The sequence below is a fragment of the Lathamus discolor genome, chromosome 14 (genome assembly GCF_037157495.1).
Source record: "Lathamus discolor isolate bLatDis1 chromosome 14, bLatDis1.hap1, whole genome shotgun sequence".
Classification (NCBI taxonomy): Eukaryota; Metazoa; Chordata; class Aves; order Psittaciformes; family Psittacidae; genus Lathamus; species Lathamus discolor.
The window spans coordinates 5,474,173-5,493,110 of NC_088897.1; the positions used below are offsets into that span (position 1 = coordinate 5,474,173).

General features: G+C 46.5%; 1 protein-coding gene across 1 annotated transcript in view; it reads right to left on the reverse strand.

The window, feature by feature from the left end:
• Positions 1-12,518: 12,518 nt before the first annotated feature.
• Positions 12,519-18,938, reverse strand: part of ZZEF1 (zinc finger ZZ-type and EF-hand domain containing 1) — a 60,231-nt gene continuing 53,811 nt past the window's right edge. The window contains exons 52-55 of the mRNA XM_065694461.1: positions 18,324-18,489; positions 16,678-16,828; positions 16,062-16,133; positions 12,519-15,592 (exon numbers count right to left, since the gene is read on the reverse strand). Coding sequence (XP_065550533.1) covers positions 15,518-15,592; positions 16,062-16,133; positions 16,678-16,828; positions 18,324-18,489 — 464 coding nt within the window. The 3' untranslated portion in view covers positions 12,519-15,517. The remainder of the gene's footprint in view (positions 15,593-16,061; positions 16,134-16,677; positions 16,829-18,323; positions 18,490-18,938) is intronic.

Sequence of the window (18,938 nt, forward strand, 5' to 3'; positions counted from 1 at the left end):
GATATTTGGGCTTTGCTATGAGCTCCCGATGCAACAGCTCCCATCGCAGCCGGGATCTTTTTGCATTTCAAAGTTGGGATTTTCAATGCAAATGCTGCTGAGCAGCCAAAGCTGGGCCCTGCCGTGGGGCTAAGGGCTCCCTTGGCTCTGCTGGCCACGAGCCATGGGGTTTGCTCCTGGAGAGACCCTCAGTCCTGCTGGAGGATGGGATGGAGGTGAAAATCCTCCAGGGAGTTTGCTCAGGGAGGCGCGTAGGTGAAGCCATTTCTTGTCCCAGATGGAGATGGGGAGCTCTGAAGGCTGCACCACCCTGCTGTGGAAATGGCAGCGTTAATCCAAAACCTTTGTCTAGCAGTAGAAATGAGTGAAAAAGCAGCATATTGGGAGCTGAGCTCTGCAGTGGGTTTGTGCCTGAACAGGGGCTGCAGAGACCCAGCTCCATAGTGCCAATAAAGCATTTGGGCCCAAATAGACCTGATGCACGGGTCCCAGAACCTTCCCTGAGCAAACCTGCTGCAAGCTGGGTACCTTGAGTGACCTCGATTTTGGGTAGATCCAGCAATGGCCACAGGGCCACACCATCCCCATCACCCCCAGTGGCACAGGAGTCCCATCTTGCCCCTTCCAAAGGCAGCAATCAGTATCCCCAGCCCTGACAATTAACATCTCCACGGGTCACTGTGTTTGCAAAGCATTTGGGATTTGCATTTGATTAAAATGAAGTGCTAGGAAAATAAAGGCACTAAAGGCAGTTTCTTAGTGCAGCTGGGCCAGGGTGAGGTCCATGGCGTGACTGATCCAAGGGGAATAGCATGGATAGGAGGACAAACCCCCCACATCTGATGTAAAAGGGGGCGAGGGCAGGGGCTATAGCAGGGGCTGTGACCTGGGCAGGCTGAACACCAGCCAAAGCACACCTGAAGCGCTCCAGACGACTCCCAGAGCTTGTTGGGTTTTGTCCTCCCCACTTCAGCACAGGATTTGTATATGGAAAAAACATGCCAGGCGCATGACAACAGACCTGCTCCATCTGGATAAACAGTTAACCGAGCAGTCAAAATAGCTGGTGCTACGGAACAGCTGCTGGGACAGGAGACAGCGGCAGAGGAGATGCAACGCTGGAAAAACGGGATGGGAGGAAGGAAGTGCTTGAGTGTGGGGATGTGGGAGCCGGCAGTGGGAGAAGGCCCTGCATGAGCTGAGACCCCCCCCTCCTTGCACTGCCAGGGAGCCCCTGGGCTCTGATGAGCCTCTTCCCTGGAGCATCGCAAACCTGGGTGCTGGAGTGATGCCCCTACCCCAAACACGGGCGCCTGGCTCATGCCACAAGACCAGGCCAACGGGGTGCCCCACAGCAATATGAGGGAGATGGCAGGAGCCCCTGCTCACACACTGTCCCTTCAGGAGCTCAGCTCCCTGTGGCTTACAGGGGGATTGGTGCTGGGGGCAGCTGCACCCACGACCCTGAGGTAGGTCCCCTTTCAGAGGCTTCAGGCTGCGCCAGCATCCTAAAAAGCTGCATGAAGAGCTCTGGCAAACCTGCTCAGCAGGAGAGCTGGGAGTGGGAATGGGAGATGCAGGGTGGGAGGTGATGCTGGACCCTCTGGAAGCAGAGGGAGAGCTCACGCAAGGCAGCACTGTGCATCCCGCCCTAGGCAGGACATCACCAGGGGTATAGGCTCCCTGCAAAGGACAATCAAAGGAGGGAATGGCCCTTTTCCATCCCTACTGATTAGATGGGGCTTAGGCCTGGTCCAGATAACAGAACCACCTGCCTGCACTTGCAAGCCTGGATTAGCTTTACCCAGTATGATGCAAAAAGGCCATGTTTCAACAAAAGGGAAGTTTTCCAGCAGAAAGCTTGTGGCCATTGAGCTGCCTGTCCCCACATCCACACCCTGGACCCCACACCAGAACTACTGATGCCCATCAGGAATGGTTCCCCTGTGGTCAGAGCACAGGAACCACAGAGTTTCCACAGGAACTGGGCAGCTCCCAGCCATGCACATTGTTTGCTCTAGGACAGGCCCAGCACCTCAATAGTGGCTTTTCTTAAGCACATCCCCAGGGACAGGGAGGTTCAAATTGCTGGGAAGGAGCTGGAGCCTTGGCATCAGCTCCCCCTCTCCCCAGACACCCTGCAGCAAAGCTCTCGATAGGAACAGCTCTGCAGGATGAATGGGACGGAGCCTTTCCCACCTGCAGTGCCAGGATGCGTCCCAACATGCTTGTGTCCACCTTGCTACAACCCGCAGTAGGGTTACAGGGACAGTCACTTCAGTAGGTCTCAAATCCACCTCCCGAAGGAAAACGCCGAAGCTCAGACTGGATCTTGCCGTGATGTGGATGTTGAAGAGCCGTTCCTGAGCTCACAACCCTCCCGGCACCTCTCCCATCCTTCCTCTCTCATCTGTTGTGCCATTAGGAATATAGTGCTTATTCCCACCACGTGGCAGGGATGTGACCACACAGCCCTTGCCCCATGTTAGATGTGCTCATGTTCCCATTACCAATTTCCAGTGCTACGTACCTGGGTCATTATCATTAATAAATGCTCATTTATTAATGCTTTCTATCTGATTCACTAAATCACAGCGATGCCAACAGCAGGAGCAGCAGATGCTCCGGGTGGGTCAGTAGGAGTAGGAAGCGTCACAGCATCACAGCAGTAGGAAGCATCACAGATGGCTCCAGTCCCGAGATGCAGGCAGTGGAAGTGCCTGATGGACACCCTGGATTGATGAAAAAACTACTAAAAGATTTATTAACCCTTTGAGAATCAGTCTGTGATAGAATTGGGCAAAAAGGGATGAGAGCTCACTCTGAAATTTCCATGTTGGAAAAGGCCACAAAATGTCAACGTTCCCAGGGAAGATTAGGTGGAAAAAAAAGCCGTTCAGCTTCGGCCAAAACGTTGTATTTCTGCAAAATCACTTTGTTTTCTTTGTGGTGTTTCAGCGCGTGGTTACGGAGCCCAATCTAAAGCCAATTCTTTCCAAACAAGTGTAACTTTGCAAGCAAAACAATGTAAATATTTGCCCTGAGGGAGTGAAAAAGGCTGCTCCAACATTGTCAGGCCTTTCCCTCGCTCCAGCTCCCCCACCCAGCGTGTTTTGATTCCGTTTGTATGAGAAATCAACAGCTGGAGAAAGCTTTTGGATTTTCCAATGGAAAAGAGCAGGAGGGACGCTGCTCCTACAAGTTCCGCCTATTAGCGCCTGGCTCGCCGGCCCCTCGGCTGCTGTGAATTTTCCATTGCTGGAAACCTTAACTATCAGAAGTGGATGTTTGTCCTGCAGGCACACGGGTCAGCAGCTCCCTGCACACAACCATTCCACCCAGAGAGAGCCATTGCTCCTGGAAAGCTGTTTTCCACCCGACGCAGCCTGGTTTGGTCTGACCGCAGGGAGCGGAGCAGCGAAAGCCAGACCAGCGCTCAACACTCCAGCCCTTCCTGCTTACACGCCCCGGCACGGCTCCATCCCTCCCAGATGTGCCTGTGCTCCAGATGTGCAGCACCACAGCAAACCAGCAGCAGCCCTTATGGGTGTCCATGGAGCTGGTGTCAGGGACATAGAATCACAGAAACATCCAGGTTGGAAAAGACCTTTTAAGATCCTTAAGTCTGACTGTTACACCAGCACTGCCAAGTCTACCTCTAAACCATGTCGCTTGTCTACATGTCATTTAAATACCTCCAGGGACGGTGACTCCACCACCGCCCTGGGCAGCCTGTTCCAATGCCTGAGCATCCTTTGGGGAAGACATTGCTCCTAATATCCATAAAAGCCTTCCCTGGTGCAGCTTGAGGCCATTTCCTCTTGTCCTATTGCTTGTTACTTGGGAGAAGAGACCGACCCCACCTCATTGCAACCTCCTTTCAGGCAGTTATAGAATGGTAAGGTGCCCCCTGAGCCTTCTCTCCTCCAGACTAACCCACCCCAGGTACCCCAGACTTGTTCTCCAGACCCTTGACCAGCTCCATTGCCCTTTGTTGGACCTGCTCCAGAGATTCAGCAGGGATTCTGCAGTAGAATAAGACATGGCTCATGCTACAGCAGATCCCAAGCAGCTTGAACTTCAGGCACGACTCAGCAACTCTAGCACAGCGCTTGGGGTCAGCATGTGCACAGGGCTGCAAAACCTCAGCAATGTTGCTAAACCCAGCCTTGTTTGATGAAGAACTTAAGGGTATTTATGTTTTTTGCAAGCAGGAACACGCTCACCACCTGCCAAATGCACCACATTCATCAAAACCACAATTTCCAGCACATTAAATATTTAGAAGCTGCAGGACGATAAGTAACAATAACATTGGGGTGAAATAAGGAGGAGATTTCACTTAATTCTTCTGTTGCCAGCATGCACTAAAGTAAGGCCAAATCCTGGAAGCCTGCTCCCTGCCTCCAGCCCGTCCTTGTCACCAGGACCATCACACCTCTGTTCCAGCTGGGGCTTTGTATCCCTTGAGGCTTTTCCCCTCTCCTCTTTGGGTCCCAGCAGGAAGGGCTGGAGCTGTGGGATTAAACCTCACAGCCTGGGGGTGGAATTCTCTGCCTGGCTCCAGAGGTTTCCCGATCTCGGTGCAGCAGTGAGTCAGTGGAGAGCGTGACTCAGTGTTCAGCGCACAGAGCAGGGAAAGCAAATACCGGCAGCTCCGCCATGCCAAAACAGTGGATCCCATGATTGCGGTGCTAGGGACAAACCACAGCCACATCTGGCAGGGGAAGAAATGGAAAGCAGGATCCTTACAGTCAACTCACCTCAATAAAAGTGAAGATAAGCCCTGTCTGCTCACGGGATTCCTGAAATCCATCACCAACCTGAACTTGGGGCAGGAGGAAATCCTTGTGCAGGGGCAAATGAAGGGATCCCCCCCAGGATCATTTCCACCTCTCGGTGTTTTCCTTTGGGCATGCAGCAACCACAACTCATGAAGGCCGGATATTTCCCTTTTCTAAATGTCCTTAACAAGCAATGCAATCCCCTGGGAAGGCTCCTGGCACCAAGGAACACGCAGGGCCAGGATGCTGTGGAAGAAAAGCAGTCCTTCATGCTGCACTGCAGCCCCCGTGCTAATCCTGGGCCAGTTCCTGCTGCCTGATGGGCACATGAGTCAATATCCCAAACCCACTAAGTTTGGGAGGTTTTATGCATGGAGGGAAAGCATTCAATGAGAAAACCCCTCGGTGTGCCTGCAGAATTCCTGCTGATGGTCTATAGGGACATCATTGTCCCCAGCCTTTCCCAGGGACCTCGATGCAAACCACGCCATCCCCAGCCCTGCCACCATGGGCACAACCATTTTAAGGGTAAAAGCCAGAAAGCAAAGCTGTGCCAAGCAGCTGTAGCTGAGCAGGCTGGTTTGAGGCCATTGCCTGCAGAAAACCAGTCCCAGGGGAGCAAGGGTTTTCCTGAATCAGGAAGGGTGACGAGGGCACAGGACCAGGGCTGAGCTTTTCTCAGGATTTTCTTTTAGGTGGCAGAGAAATCTGACAGCAACCGAAAGGAGCTGGAAAAACAAATAGGTGTGTCCGGCAGCAAAAGGGCCGTAGCTATAGCAATGGGACAGGCCCTGTTGACAAAGGCTGCACAAAGGACCTTCTTTTAGAGATTAAGAGCAGTTTATGAGCTGGCAGGGCTCCCTGGGAAGGTGCTGGGGCTGCCACTGTGGCCCTGGGAGGCACAAGCTAAAAAAACAGGATGGGGGGGAACATCGAATTATACAATCATGGAATGGTTTGGGTTGGAAAGGACCGTAAGATCATCCAGTTCCAAACCCCTTGCCATGGGCAGGGACACCTCACACTATCCTGGTGCCTGCAGCATCCCTTGGGGCCGGAGCTGCAGCACATGGGAGGCCCATGGAAATATGCTGTCATAGAGGGGCTGCTCCCCAGGGCATGGGAGGGTCCCCAAAGGAATGGTTTATTTTGGGGATCCCCCAAGCTCTGCTTACCAGGATGTTGTGTTTCTGGTGTCACCATTTGCAGGTGCAGCCTGGGGCTAGTGCTTGCTAGCTTATAGAGGTGTCCAAGGCTTGGATGCTACCTGAGCTGGATGCCACCCTCAAGCCTTCCTTGCTCCCATCCCAGGCACCTGCAAAGGGAGAGGCAAAATGCTGCTGGAGGGTTTTGCACCCACTCAGAAAGCCCTGAATGCAGTGCCCAAAGCAAGACCATGAATAACAGGGGTTGACCAATACCTGACCATTACACTGCATCTGGAGGTGCAGCATTCCCAAACAGCCACAGGCCCCTGCCTTGCCTTCCTCCTCCTGTGTCACCTGCAGAAAGTGTGGTCTGGCTCAGCAAAACCTCTTGGGACATCCATCCCAACAAAGGAGGTATATGTGAGCCAGAAGCTCGGCTGAGCCACTGGAGTTGATCAGAGGGACAAGCTGCAGGGTGGCGAGGGCAGAGCAAGGCTGGGGGAGCCAGCAGCTCGATGCCAGGGGACTGGTGGTGGGACACAAACCCCAGCTTCTGCCCAGAGACATTCACACTCAGGTTGAGTTTTGCTGCAGATAAGGGCTCCCAAATACTGAACTGAAGCCCTCACAAGCTGGGGCTGAGCTGCAGTCATCTCTTTTAACTTATCCAAGACTAAGAAATCCTCAGTTTGTAATTAAAGCCATGGATCAGCACTGACAACAGCATGACGGCATGCAGCCACCGCACACCACATGAACACGCCTGCAGCTGACTGTGGACAAGAACAGCCCAAACCTCACCAGCAAGCAAATCTATTTCAGGGCTAGCCCGGGACCTTGAGGGGTATTTGGGAGAACAAGCAAGTGGTGATGCCTCTGCCATCTGGATCTGGCAGCCAGAGTGCTGGCCAGAGCATGGTGGTTCCCAACACTAGAAGATGCTACATGGACAACCCTAAGAAAGCTGCAGAAACCAAAATAGGAGAGCGCAAGCACCTTACGGGTGCAGCAGGGATCTGCTTCCCCAGCAGCCTCATGGAAAGGGCAGTGTAAAAATCAGAAGTCGTGTTAAAACCGTCACTTGTACTTTATGCCTGTGCAAGAGAAGCAGTCGCTACTCTGGTCTCCGTTAGCTCAAGCCAGGCTGAAGTCTTGCTAAGCTCTGAAATCAAAGGAGAAAACGTCTTGAAAGGAGAGAAGCCAAAGGCTGCCTTGGGCAGCCCGTGGCGATGCCATGGCTGCGTCCTTCAGGGCAGTAAATGGCTGGTGGGCCACTTGTGTGCCGAGAGCCACATCCTGCGATTGGGAAGGAGCTGGACACAGGCCCAGGTAAAGCCAGCACTGCCGCTCAGCACTGCACTGCTGAGCAGTAGCCCGCTGCTTTCCAGGGCAATTCAAAAGCAGGGAAAGAGAGCTCCTCTTGCTCAGGAGCCCGGGAATAACAACGGATTGCAAAGGGCAAAGCAGTCCCAGTAGTGACACGCAAGGGGGCTGCAACTCAGGAGCTCCAGAGCTGCTTTTAGAATCAAAGAATCAACCAGGCTGGAAGAGAGCTTTAAGCTCATCCAGTCCAACCATCCCCCAGCACTGCCAAGGCCACCACTAACCCATAGCACTGAGGCCTCGTCTACACGGTGTGTGAACACGCAGGGATGGTGCCTGCAGCCCTGCCCTGGGCAGCCTGTTCCAATGCCTTCCAATGCCTGAGCACCCTCTGGGGTCGCAACCGTTCCTAACATCCAGTCTAAACCTCCCCCGGCACAGCCCTGGAGCTGGCTGTGCTCCAGCTGAGCACGCTCAGACCCCAGGAGCCCGGCAGACACCCGCTTCCTGCACCGCGGCCGGAGCCGGGAATGCAGCGTGTGCCCAGCGCCGCGGGGCCGCAGCCGCTCCGGGGGCGAGCAGCCCCGGATGCCACCCTTGTCGCTGTACCAGGAACAGGCACTTCCCGATCCCCACGACGGGACTCGCTGTTCCCTGTGCTTGGCTGCCTGGCGAGGGCTCTGGAGCCGCGTGAGCAACGAGCTGGGAAGGAAACGGGTAGGGTTTATGCAGAAGAAACTCTACCGGCAGCAGCCGCAAGAGCACCAAGGGCTCTTTGAGCGTGCCCTGCACCCTTCGCTGGCCCAGGGGGCACGAAGCATTGGGTGCTGGAAAGCAAGCAGGCAAAGCCCCTAAGGAACGGGAGGGATCTTTCTCATGCCCTTCTAACACTGATTCTGGCTAGGAGGAGACCTTGTGAAGCAGAGCAGCATCTCTTAATTCCTACAGCGCATTGCAAGCACAAGGGACAGACAGTGGGCCCTCCTGGACATCAAGCCGCATTGTTCATCCGTGGATTCCCTCCTTGCCTGTGCTGCAGACTTAAAGAAAAGCTACAGCCTCTCAACAGCAGGCTCTGCTGGGTTTAAGCATTATTAGCGCAAAATTCAGGAGGGGTTTGCTTTACTTTGAGAGCTTTTGAGTTTGTGGTAAATAAAGGAACTATTTTCAGCTCCCTAGGTCCTGCCTCCCACAGCCTAGCGAAACCACAGGAGAGAACCAGCACGCTGGGGGGGGCATGAGCAAAGAGCACACTCTCCACCATGCCATCAGCTCTGAAGAAGCTGAGACACCTTCTGCAGACAAATAAGGTGCCAGAAGATCAAATGCATCACGATGTATTTTGAGACCAGTGAATGAGAGAAGGAAAAGGCAGTTTTTCAGAGCAACGCAAGGAAGACAATCATTAAAGGCAGAGACATCATTTAAAATCCAGCAGCGTATCCAAAATTGATCCTGTGGAGGACGAAACACTCTTTTTTTCTTTAAATATTAACATTTAGATTATGACAGAACAAAAACATCTTTAAAAACCCCAAAGGGAATTGGTGGGGAGAAAAAAGCCCAACCTGATACCCCAAGGAGCATAAACCCCAAGGTAGGGGGGGTATTTCTGTGAAACCATTGACATTTTTTATTAATGAGCTTTCCGTGGGTGGTTTATGTCAAGGAGAAGGGTAAGAGACGCAGACACGACTTATTCTCAAGACGAAAGGTCTCCTGACTCAACGCTTCTCCTGACTCAAGAATTCATCTTTGTGTTTTCTGCCTTCGCCAGATCCTGCTGGATGCAAGACAAAGCTGTACAATTTGTGAACTTCCTATCAACAGAGCAGGCTGTTTAGGCTCCAAGGCAACAAAACCAAGTTAAAGCCTCCTCTGAAATGCTTAACTATATATGCTTACTATTACACCTTAATTCCAGATTTAATTTAATCTAAGCACAGTGATAAACCGAAGCCCTAATAAGTGTCTCGCTACATATACATATTGAAGTCCCCCTTTTATAGGTATTCTATAGAAGATGACCTATTAGCATTAAATCTTTATAGGATGCTTTTACTAATGAGAAAGTGTAAGGGGAAGCCTTTTCTGTCATTCCTCAGGCATTAATATAGGATCAGTCACCCAGAAACTCAGACTGAGGTTCAACAACATGCAGTTGATGGCAGGAACTGCACTACAACCCCTTCCAGGATTACAACCCCTACATGCACTACAACTACCACCTGCAAAGCCCTCCTAGAGCAATACTCTGCCACTGTCCAACAGTACAGAAATAACTCGGTCATATAGTTTGTGGAAACTGACTGGGTCTGGTTAACAACACATGGGGAATGTATATTTAAATAAAGTAATTACCAAAACATGCTGTGCATCACTTCACCTCTTTTCACTTCGTTTTGCCTTTGTCCATGTTCCTGATGCAGCAGCAATGCCAGCGGATGAGCAGAGCATCAGTTCCTTTGGAGTCCAGTAAGAGGTTTTGTTGGTTCCTAGAAATTGTATGCGGTTGAGTAGGTTAAAACCTTGGGGGAGCTGAAAGGCAGCAAGGTAAAAGCTGAGCTCCAAACCCAGCTCCACAGAGGTGCATTAAAGATAAGGGCAATCACTCATTACAAAGAGCTAAAAATTTGGAATCAGATGCTCTTTAAGGTCTCTTCCAACCCAGACCATTCTAGGAATAATTTTATATGTCAGATATTAAGCACAACGGAATAAGAAGGTATGATGTTTAACAACCCTCTTCCCAACACCTCCTGGAAGAGAGCAAACACCATCCGAGAGCAGCAAGCCCAAGTGCCAGTTTTCCCTGTATCCCTAAGGAAACACCGTACATCTCATCTCTGCCAAGAGAAGGAGCCACAAAACACACCTTTGTGGGCGACTTGCAGCAAGGCACAGAGATGCGCTAAAGCAGATCAGAAGAGACAACTGAAAAAGTGTCGCTGTAGTCACTGCTCAGAGCCATCAGAGAACATAATCAAGCTGACCACAATTAGTCAAACCTCAGTCCTTTGCAGGTAGGAATGGGGAACACTCCCCAGCAGTGCTGGTGAAGAGAGGGACATTCACTGCCGGATGTGGTCTGCACCATGCCTACAAAATGGAGCATCTCATCTAGCAGTCAGTCATGCAAATACAGGTCTCAAAATGGCTTGGAGTAAGCATGCCTGATGCTACAGCTGCTAGGAGATGCTAACAAAGTGCTTCGGAAATCAGCCTGTGAGACAAGGTACCGCTGACAAATATTTGCAGGCACTTTATATTCCTTTGGTTTTAATAAAACTGACTTTTCCCCTGCAAGACAAGCTTAAATATTTGTTATTTGCACTGCAAATGTTAACAACAAAAAACCCCCAGTAATATTTATGAGAAGTCAGACAGTGAAGTGGGGAATGGAAGCAAGAAACCAGCTTTAAAAAAAGAGAATAAAACCAATTAAAATTGTCAGGGAAGCATTTGTAAGGAGAAACTCCCCAGCAAAATCCATAACACTTAGGTGGAAAGATCTCTGTTTCCAAGACAGTTTGGTTTTCCTTTCTCTACTTCTTCTCCCTGCGTTCCCTCAATCTAAACAGTCTCAGCCCTTGAATATGAAAAGAATGACTCGCTGAATGCTAAGGACCACTCCAAAACTGAGATTTCCATCTATTTATCAACAGTGCTTGTTGATGTTTCCAGTTGGAGGAAACAGGTTTGGTGGTGGGGGGTTTAAAGGGTTTATTCCTCCTTAGACTGCATACTCATGAGGCCTACCACAGTGTTGCAGCCTGGGTTTGAACTGGATACCAACTTTTTATTATTTTTTATGATTATTATTTAGGAGGTAAAAATCAGGCAAGATTACTGCAGAATAGACCCAATTCAATTATAACTAACCATCATGGAAAGAATGAGCTTTAATCTTACTTCCTTTACCTCTTACTTAATTCCTTCCCTATTCATAGTGGATTTCTCTCTTATTCACTTGAATCGGAATTGACTTCTGTGATTGAAACTCAGAGGTGGGCCAGATTGCTGTTTCCCATACAAAGCCCAGCACAGTTCCTGTTTTTCCAGGCCATTTTACAAATGCACATTTAGTTATTATCCAGCCTGATCTCCTGAAGTGTTGAAAAGTGTCCCCTTTACATATATTAGTTTTCCAACATTCTAGTAGCTTTGCCTAAAGATCAGGTCATTCTTTTCATAGGCTCCCATGGTTGTGGCTATTGTTTGTTCCCTGGAAACAGGGTAGGCTCCTTGTGCTGGTGGTTTCCCCAGCTGATACCGAACATGACTCACTTCTGGGCGCAAGAAACCACATTCATCATTAAAAAGGGAAAGTACTGAATCAGATTATCGGAGCCTTGCTCTGCTCCAATGTGCCCATATTTTATACCAGGCACCCTCATGGATTTGCAGATGGTCACTCCAGGTTTAAGATGACGAAAAGGGCAGGTCTTCACCTAATGGGACATTGCAGCCTAATTTGGACCTCCTGGAAGAAAAAACATTTTTAATTAACTTGTTCTGAAAAACAGTGTTTCACAAACATGATGGTTGTGACCTCCCTTACATCTCAGTGCCTGGGAACACACTAAATTTAACAGCAGATTAAACTGAACTTGTCAGATTTACACCACTGTGCTGAAGCCTCAAATGCACCTTTCTCAGGGGATGCTCCCCACTCTCCCACAGCTTCACAACCCTACTATTTGTATTTAATAAAATTACCTAATTAACCATTCCCTGAGCAGGTGGAACCAGTGGAAACATGTTACAGCTTTAGGTAAATACAGAAAGACGTCAACTTGCTCACACTTCCCTGAACAACCCTTTTCTCAAGCCAAACCCAAGGTAAATAAGCTTCTACACTGAGCTCTTAGACTAGGTAGGCACAAGCACCTCCACTGATAAATGGTACTAGTTAAAATCAAGAGGTACACCAAGACAACTCTCAACCTTACAGGAGACATCTGGGGCCCCAGATGCATGTTTCGGGTGTGAAAGTAAATGCAGGCACTGAAACCAGTGTATACCTACAGGAAACCTTCATTTTTAGGATAAGGCCAATGGAGTGTATGCAGCAGGGCTAGAATTTGAGAACTCCAGAAGTACGTATCATATGCAGTATCAGATAAATACTGACTGCATGAAGAAAGTTTTGCTTACAGGCACTGAAATTGAAGACACACAAGAATCGCCCTGGCTCTCCCTGCAGCTCCAAGCATTCACCACTCAGTGAGGAGAGGAAAAAAGCAAACAAAAAACCCAGACATTGTGTTGTACGTTTTTGTTTTTATAGAATTTTTACAATATATTTCTCTTCATTTGCATATTTTACCCACATCTGTAGCTTTCTTTATACATGTTGAACTGAACTGGAAGAAATCTAAAGGCCTGATATATTTTAAACAACTGACAAAAATTGCAAAGTATTAAACCCGTAAGAAAAGAAATTATAAAACTCTCTTTTGTAAGTGTTTAATGAAAGCAAGTCTAATGTATGATTAGGAACAATATGGTTCGACTTAAACACATCATCAGGTGATTCAGGCAGGACAACTTTTGTTTTTGTTATATTAGGCACATTTTTTCTGCATACCTGTTTTTCCCAGACAGTTTTATACTACTTAATAGTATTATCCACATCCACTTGGAACTGCTGCAGGATTCTCAAAATGTGATTGTGAACATGAATATTCATTATTGGTATTTGCTTCCTTTATAACTATCAGAAGGAAAAAAAATAGTAATCAGTGTTTCTCGTCTCTTAAAAAATCCATAATGAATGAGTTGTAAGGCAGCAACAGATTCGGTGTCAACTCAGGTCACAGTCCTTCAGTTCCATCTAGTGGGTAGAGATTATAGGTAGTGGACACTGTTCCTAGACAGTCCCTTTAGGGCAGGGCGACTGACTCATGGGGCCAGTTACTGCTGGTAGAGTAAGTTACAGTGGTACAGCTAAGTAAGGAACATTGGCCACTCCTGTGTCATCCTCGCAGCCTCATGTCTTTATACAGAGAGCAAAAATACAGTCTACTGGGGAAAAGAAAGTGACTATGCTAGAGCCATGAGAGGTTCTGTGAAGGGTTTATTTACAGTCTTCATCCCTGATGTGAAAAAAGAAAAAAGCCTTCTCTAACACAGGCAGATCTCAGCAGCATGCTATATGCTTCAGCAAATCAGCCCACTGCATATCCTTGACCGCTTAGCCATGGATTCACACTGAGGCAGTGAACAGAAGTCCTACTGCTTCAGAAGAGCAATTTCAAAATGCTCACCTGCCCATCAATTTGACTCCCTGAAGGAGACTAAAGAACGTCCCATTTTGGTGGAGCAACTCCCCGATCCCAGAATCTGCTCATGCTGTTAGGAACTGCGGGGAACAGTTGCTCCTCAGAGATCTTTCAGACATCCCTGCAGTGAGATTGCAAACTCTAATGCGTTACTCAGATGTGGGAGCAAAAGGAACCATGTGTTAAAGGTATGCCCCAACTCTGGTAAGTCCCTTCCCACCACGATCTCATTCAAGAAGGAAGGAGGGCTTTAACCTTCAAGTATACTCGAGGAGGGGGTTCAGAGCAGTATCTCTCTGCCTCCTTTCAGACTTTGATAAATGGTACATTTTCCCTGAATTCTGGCAGTCTCATTTGCTAAGAGGGCCACTCCGATCATGAAGTCAATGGCTTCAGCATAGTGCTGCCTGGTCTTCAGTTTTAAGTCTTCCAGGCAGAATAATCACATTCTGATTCAGGCTGATCTGAAGCAACATTCGTTTTGCACTCACTTGGCTGAACAGAATTCAAATCATCTCTAACTACAGCACTAGATGCCACCCAAGAAAAGGGGATCTATTACTGCACATTTCCCTCTCAGGGGAAGGTTGGACCACCCTTAAAATTCCAGCCCCAGCAGCTAAGACCATCAATTCGGAGGTCATCCCCCAATGCAGTGCTCCTGTACAAATTGCATATTAACATTTAGGCACCACTCCCCTTTTGGACAAGCAAGGTCCTTGGGCAAGCATATTCCTTTCTGATAGCGCCACTGCCTTTACACAACCTGCATTCAGTTATTACTGAAGCTTTTGGGTCCCTTTCTTTCATATCCTGATGCTGATGAAGGGAGGAAGAAAATAATTAGCATAAATTTCTCTGAACTCATACCTGACATACTGTCTAACGGCATATAAAATGCACCCCAAATGCTTTTTTGTTCTTTATAATTCTTTGGAAAGGGAATAACCAGCATAGTTGAGCAGGAAGAAAGCCAATTTATTTCAGCATAGAAGGTCTGCAATTGATTCCATGTTCACTAGGAATAATGCAGTTATTGCTCTATATGGTAAGACTCGATTGATCATTAACCCCCACCCTGAGTGCTGGGAGTCTGGGTTCCCAACATTGCCAAGAAGGACCTCCCAAGCCACTAGTATTGAAATAATTGGAAGAAAAAAAGCTTCATTAACAATTTCTTGTAACAATGATCTTTGAGAAACATGTAAGTTCCTCAGTTCTTCATATTACCACTGCTCTTTGTGAATGGAGGCTAGCCTTTGCTCTCCACACTAGAATGATGTACTACTTAGAACACCACATTGGAGATAAGGTAAGAATAGATGATCCAGCTGATCAAATCAAAGAACATGAGAAACAAATTTCTTGCACAAGGATGCTCTGAAACTGGAATCCTTTAACTGCTATGTGAATCACCAGAATTTGTTTTACAACCTGTAGTTTAGCAAGAATTAAAGTCTTTTTTCTTGGGTAGTAGCCTTCAAAGCAAAAGCAAACATGGCAGGATTCAAGTGTGGACCATTTCTGCATCAGCCCACCAGATTATGGTTTGCCTATCTCAATTCAACTACATACAACAGACACTGCCAATGCCATCACTCCGAGTCATTTCCATGTCAGGTTCTCTCAATCAAGTTTCCCTGGGAGCAGATGATACCAATGCAAGGGCCTTCCATTCTCAGCTACCTTCTTCCATTTACTTCCTCTGGGTAAAAAAAAAAGTTCAGTTTACTCTAACATGCTACAATATGTGCATACATAACTGTAGGCGACGCGTGAGTTACTTCAAGATGTGCTTTTTCATTGAAGTGCGCTTTTACTTTTACAAATTCTACATCAAGGTGGAAGGAAGGAAGGCAGGCTGCAGAGTGCTCATACACTGAAGCTGAAGGAACTTTTCCTGAACGGAGTTAAGATGTTCGTTCCAATGTCCTATGGACAAACTACTCTATCCCATGCACTCCGGCCTGAGCCAGTATTAAACATTCCAGAAACTTGTTGATTTGTTTGGATAGTTAATGGCAAGGCTGATAGCAGCAATGTTTTTCAGGGCCTAAAAGAGAGAAGGAAAAAACAGTCATGATTCTCCTCGATCCAAAATGAAAGAAAACCTTTTATGAAATTAAACAGAAATAAATAACCATCCTGTTTCTAGCTGGTCCTCTCATGGCAGCACAACAATTGTCATGTATCCAGGCAGTTCCAGCAAGGCAACTGCATTTCCAGCTACTGAAAGACCAGCCCCCATCCCCACTTCCATGTTTTGGCAGTTTGGTAAAGCAGATATATATACCTGATGACACCCAACAGCCAGTTTGTGGCACATCAGCTGACTATTAAAGGAGAACATTTGTGTGTAGTTATTCATGTATTTCAGAGGTCTTTCATGGTATTGTAAAGTCAAAGTACATTTATCTCTACTTTATACAACTCCACTGCACAGTCAGAAACCATTCATTATTTCTGCCTGCCAGAAAGATATCGCAAAACCACACATCACTGAGGTTGTGCAATCTTGTTACCTGTGCTGTGCAGCGATGAAGATGATCTTCAGTATTTAAGGCAAGCAGATATTCCTGTAGAGATCCAAGCTCCTGCAAGAAAGCATTCAATGAATGCTAGCACTTCTACTAAAGATACCGTCATACTAATTAACATTAAAATGCTGATCATTACAGTAGTCCCCATGAACCAAAGGTATCTGAACTACACATAAGACTCTCCCTGACTAGAACACAGTTTGTGACCACAGAGATCAGTTCATTACAGACTGTTTCCATGTAATGTGCAAAACCAACTCAAGGAAAACCACATTTAAATACCTTTAAATTAATTATTAAATCAGCATTCCTCTCAGAAGAAAGAGTGGCTTTAGGGCTTGCTGCCTTAAGTGCATAAGAAGGAGTCCTGACTATTACATAAGGCCCCACAGTGGATATGGCAACAGTATGGCCCCTCTATTAGAATTTGCTACCAGACTCCAGAAGAGAAAGTTTTTAATGTGTCTGAAGCATTTAATGGTTCTAAAGCTCTGATGAACTTTGCCAAGATAAAGGAAAACTGCTTTTAATTTAACACCAAACTATGTATCATTCTGGCACTGGGGAGAGGAGGGATACAAACACAGGAACTGCTTACAGTAACTCTGTTTTCTGTAACAAAGAAGAGTTCTGCAAGTGCACGATGAAGAGGAAGAAGAATCCCAGGCTTGGCCATGTCTTGACACAAGTTGTTTTCCATATGGGTAAAAAGCTGCCAAAGTGGCTTCAACAAGGTAAGGTCACAGTCCCTGAAAAAAGGTAATTCAAATGAAGCAGTAAGTAACCATGACCTTATGCCTGTTTCTGGGAAGGAAAAAAACCCAACACAAAACCACAAACAAATTTAAGAGAACAGAACCAGACAGTTTTAACAGACATATAAATGAAGGAAGAAACACAAGAATTATTCTAAAATTTAAATTCCGTCAAGTGTTTCAGCACAATTAATTTCATTCCAAATCAGTGAAATGGAGAAAACCTCACATCTGTGAATATGTCCAAATGACTTTCGTAAAACTAAGTGGCCTCCTGAAATGAGGACTTTAAAATAACTATATACATCACTTTGCGAAATGCTGTAGCTCCATTGAGATTATCCAATACTGCACTACAGCACTAAGCAGGGTCCTTGTATGTCATATATATATATGCCACATATATGCCCTTGTATAGCGCAGACAAAAACTGATCTATAGCTTTAAAAACAATTCCAACCCTGCCTCCTTCCTACTCCTGAGTTAAAGCCAACTAACCCAAATGTTACTTACTACACAGATAGGATGACAAATATTGGGGGGGGGGGGGGGGGGGGAAGGAGAGAAAAGGGGAAACTCAATTTCAGAACATATCATCAGATTAACACAAGAAAAATATTAAATAATACAAGCACAATAGAGACTTCGCCTTTCAGCAATTAAATTTGTTGTCCACATGACAAAGACGACATTTGCTGATGAAAATACCTAAGGGAACTTGAAAAAAATAAATCCATGATTAAAATCCCAAAGCCAGGTTTTCAGACTTGGATGCAGATCAGTGTATATAAAGTCTGCAGAGAGCCAAATGGTTTTATGTAGTTGTCCATTCTTATCTCAGTATGTGAATACACTTTTTGACTTCTCTTTATCAAAGCAAGCTAGTAGGATGCTGTTATTTTAATGGTTTTGCTTATTCTGAACTGAAAAGGTATAACCAGGTAAGTGTCAGTGTTCCAGCATTGTTGTCTGTGTTTCCAGTATTTCTATTGAGTTAATGTGACTGGGAACATTTACAAAACACTAAGAGCTCAACATTGTTTTGAATGTGTATTTTCATGAGGAATACCCAATGCCATACATACATAAGCATTAGTATACCTACCTATTGTAAAACTCAATTGCAAGCTTAGTGGTACAACTAAAAATAGTAATTTAAAAGTTATTTAATTTATAGAGAAGCAGATCATTATTTCACCAGTTTATTATTCCATCTTCACCTTAATCCTGAAGTACTACTAATACAAAGAAAGTAAATTTCTAGAAAATTAACTGAAATCTTTGTCCTGCTTTGGGGTGACTTGTTTTCCTTTAAAACAACATTTGAGTTCATTGGATTGGTTTCAAAATAACCCTTTATAATAAATATCTATCAGGCACTGTGAATTGTATCCGAAAGGCGAATTATCTACTTCAAATCATTGTTTTCTGCCCTCAAAATAATATTGGCTTAGTCCTTTTAGTGCACATCACAGAACAGTCTACTCACCTCTGGGCACTGCACTGCACTATCTTCAACAGCAAGTGGATAGCCTTCAAACGCTGGTGGCCGGTCTGACGGCATGCTACCCCAACCTGCCATTCCCAGATTTTGGCCAGTGGGAGGTGAGGAACTACCCTCTCCTCAGACAGCATCTGCTTTAGAATTTCAAACCCTGGAGAAAGAAAATCAAGTAAAATTCAAACAGCTGTTACTTTTGTACGGACCCATTCTGTTCATATAGTCAGTTCTCTCTTCTCCATATACTATATACTGATCTGACAAGCAAGAAATACCGAACTGTAGCACCAAACAAAAACCAGAGATAAGTCTGGATTACATCTCAAGATCACAAGTCTTTTCTTGGGCAAAATCTAGATCAAAATGAGAAAGAAGCCTATCTGAAATTAAAGTTTGCCCAAGTAAGGCAAATTAAACATAGGTGTTTTAGTGTGAGGTGTCCCTGCCCATGGCAGGGGAACTGGAAGTATATGATCCTTAAGGTCCTTTCCAACCCTAACTATTCTATGACTCTATAGGTCCTCATTATGCAGTTGACTTCTGCTGATGCAGTCATCCACCAGCCTCAATTTCATTACAAATATTTAAACTCTAATACAAACT